Here is a 3,602-nt window from a genome sequence, read left to right as displayed (position 1 = left end):
AAATAACTCCAAATAAACTTTTTCTTTTTCCTTCTCTCTCAAATTACTATTATGCCACAGGTCGATTTGGAGACGCTGGTTTCCGCCTGCAGCGGCGGTTGCTCTGACCAGAAAATCGCCTGTGCCGACAACGACCATCCAGACTTGCCGCCGGAGTCCTTCTGGCTCTCCGGTGACGCCGAGTACGACTGGTGGGACCGCAACGCCGTTTACCAGAGGAACGAATCCACCAAAGGAAACTCAATTTCCTCCACGAACCTCAACCCTAGCTCGAACAACAACTCGCAGCGATTCTCCAAGAATCTGAAATCCAAAGCCGCAATTATCGGCTTGCCGAAGCCGCAGAAAACCTCCTTCGCCGACGCAAAGTGCCGTCGCAATCACCGACTTGCAAACGCCAGGCTCTTCCCCAAGCGTAGCGCGTCTGTCAGCGGAAAATCGGAAAACTCCCTCGTTGAACCCTCGTCGCCGAAGGTCTCCTGCATAGGGAGAGTGCGATCCAAGCGAGACCGCAATCGGACACTTAGAACGCGCCAGAGATCAATCTCCTCCACCGCCACCGCCACTACCTCCGTCGCCGCCGTTACCATCACGCGGCAAAAGTCGAAGCGGAGCCAGAGGAAGAAGGCTGGATTCTTCGCAAGCGTTCGTGCTATATTCCAAACTGGTCGCAGGGGAAAACCAGTTCAGAAACCGGACCTTCAGCCTGGGGATTCGTCTTCGAAGAAGAAATGGAGCTATGGCAAGAAAACGAGGGGAAGCACTGGTGGCAGCACGGGCAGCCGCAAGGACGAGTTGTTTGAAGAATCGTTCTCGAGTGAGCCGCGCGGTTTGGGTTCCGTGAACCGGTTCGTGTCGGGGAGAAGGTCGGAGTCGTGGGTAGTTGGTGAGTCCGAAATCCACGTGTCTCATTAGGATTCGCTTTTTGTCTGCTATACAATTTGGTGACGGCTGCGGTGGGCCCTGACATTTTGAATATTGGATTAAGGGATGACGTGGCAAATTGAATAACGGTATGAACGCTATATTATACTACAATGTATGTAATATAGGTTGACGGTAAAAGTAAGCGTGATTGAATTTGCCGCTGCTGTCTTTTTTTGTTCCTTTCTGTTCCGGCGATTACAACGACAGCGTCGTGTAAATATGATTAGTGTAACGTGCCTTTTCACAAATGCGCAGCCTTTATCAATCCTTGCTGTAGTTATCTTCCCAGAGTATCCATACTTTTACAGTTCCCCTATCTCATTAATAAACATTAATTTTTAACAATATTTTATTCCTAATTACGTTAATCTTATTAATAATTCATTTAAATATAATTATTTTATTATTGAAAATAAATTATTATATCGCTGTTTATAAAAGTATTAATCAAAAGATTATTTTATCTTATAAAATGGTTATAATAAATGAGAAGGGTTGCCATATTTTTTTATAAATATTTTTAAACAATATTATACCAGAGTCCGACCATTCATAATTCATTCTAAGTTTAGAATTCTGACTTCGAGAAGTTGATTTGTAGTCAAGAAATTAATTAAAATAGATTATTAGAAGAGGATAGGAAGATTGGACTTTTAGTGACCTTTTTCATGTTAAAAGTTAGTATTATTCATAATTGTTGTTTATGTAAATTGTTGTTGATGTTGTAAAATAAATGTCATCCCTATAGTGTATTGTTCATCTAGAGTGTTTCGGCAGGATTTAGAACCCTAATCCAAAGTTGTCTGCTCTGATGTCTAGTTGTAATGTCTTCTCTCTTCTCCTTGTCCAAGTCGCAGGGGAGGGTGCCTGCAAAAGACACTCCGACGCTCAAGTCAGTGACTTTGCGTAATAATCTTGTAATCAAGATTTACTTATTAGAGCTCTAAGTTTCAGTTCAAGTTCAAGTTACCTGTACCCTTTGTCAGACAAATATTTATAAATTATAATGAGCTTACCGTTAGGTCTGACTCATTAACCACCAATGAATGACAATATTAATTGTCAATAAATGACAATTATTTTCATTAATTCCCCGATAATTATTATTATTAATTACATTAACGGCTGATTTAACCGATCGGTTCACTGACCTGAGAGGTATCATCAGTCGGGCTGATTTTACCGATCGGTTCATTGACCTGAGAGGTACCATCGGTCGGACGACTCTTCTGCACTTTTACCGTTCGGTCGGCTATGAGCCCATAGTAACATAAGCCTCCCAAGCCCTAGCAAAAATTTTGATGTTGCGTTGGGTTTATAAAGTTATATCGATCGGTAGAGGATTTTTACCTGAGTTTCGATTCATACTAGCATGCGTTATTTATCGTCCGAGCGGGTTTTGCACTAAGAGTTCCTTTGAAATGTTCCCAGACCAAGGCGAGAGTTCACGAAAGAGCTTGCTTTCCCGCTTGATTTAGGTCTTAGGAGCTCTCTAGAAGCGTGCCCTAAGACCAAGGTGAGAGTTCACGAAAGAAATCTACCTCACCCGCTCGGTTTAGGTCTTAGGAGCTCTCTAGAAGCGTGCCCTAAGACCAAGGTGAGAGTTCACGAAAGAAATCTGTCTCACCCGCTCGGTTTAGGTGTTAGGAGCTCTCTAGAAGCGTACCCTAAGACCGAGGTGAGAGTTCACGAAAGAAATCTGCCTCACCCGCTCGGTTTAGGTCTTAGGAGCTCTCTAGAAGCGTGCCCTAAGACCAAGGTGAGAGTTCACAAAAGAAATATGCCTCACCCGCTCGGTTTAGGTCTTAGGAGCTCTCTAGAAGCGTGCCCTAAGACCAAGGTGAGAGTTCACGAAAGAAATCTGCCTCACCCGCTCGGTTTAGGTCTTAGGAGCTCTCTAGAAGCGTGCCCTAAGACCAAGGTGAGAGTTCACAAAAGAAATCTGCCTCACCGGCTCGGTTTAGGTCTTAGGAGCTCTCTAGAAGTCTGCCCTAAGACCAAGGTGAGAGCTCACGAAGAGACTGCCTCACCGAGTTGAAAAATGTTCGCCGATCGGTTGCTCAAAGTTGGCCAGGTAGTTTGCATGCAGAGCCTTGTCATCTGCACTTAAGAAAAATAATGATTTGGAATGGTCAGGAAAAAATGTACCCAATATAAGGCCGGACGGCCAAACAAGTAAGACCGCTTTGTGTGAAATCCATATTAAGATGTGCTATGAGTTGTAAGTGCTTTTACTGTCCTGCCAAATAGATAAGAAGGTGACCGTAATAACATTAATATCACATCTTTTGGACTTTGGCCACGTATGAAGGGCTTGACAAGAGTTGAAAAGATTCACTGCTAGTCGGTTGCTCAAATTTGGCCAAGTAGTTCGTACATAATCCTGTCATCTTTGCCTGAAATCCAAGGGCAGCGGAAGAGATAACATTATGCCAAGTCCTCGAGTTCCATGCTCTAGGTTATCTGAGTTCCAGAATCCACTAGTCAGCATAGCAAGAGACAAGTGACAATAAAAAATCTGATTTTATGTCCGAAGAAATAAAATTAAGCTAGTTAAAGTTTATAAGGCCAAACGGCCTGACAAGAGAACCGTTCTGCTTTCGATTGGATGACCAGAATGGGGAAACCCGTATTAAGATGTGTCAGAGACATCAATGTCTAACACTTTTGTTGCC

General features: G+C 43.5%; 1 protein-coding gene across 1 annotated transcript; it reads left to right on the top strand.

The window, feature by feature from the left end:
- The first annotated feature begins 7 nt into the window (after positions 1 to 7).
- Positions 8 to 1,274, top strand: LOC148193840 (uncharacterized). Its single transcript, XM_088099064.1, has one exon. The coding sequence runs from the start codon at positions 52 to 54 to the stop codon at positions 913 to 915; it is 864 nt and encodes a 287-aa protein (XP_087955190.1). The 5' UTR covers positions 8 to 51; the 3' UTR covers positions 916 to 1,274.
- The last annotated feature ends 2,328 nt before the right edge of the window (positions 1,275 to 3,602 follow it).

The sequence above is a fragment of the Vigna umbellata genome, chromosome 9, assembly GCF_029865625.1.
Source record: "Vigna umbellata cultivar VRB3 chromosome 9, Vumbellata_1.0, whole genome shotgun sequence".
NCBI classification, from domain to species: Eukaryota; Viridiplantae; Streptophyta; class Magnoliopsida; order Fabales; family Fabaceae; genus Vigna; species Vigna umbellata.
The sequence above is the reverse complement of the archived record's forward strand: the minus strand, read 5'-3'. Positions and strand labels throughout refer to the sequence as shown.

Coding starts and splice junctions, on each gene's coding strand:
- LOC148193840 (XM_088099064.1), top strand. CDS start 52: ATGCCACAGGTCGATTTGGAGACGCTGGTTTCCGCCTGCAGCGGCGGT.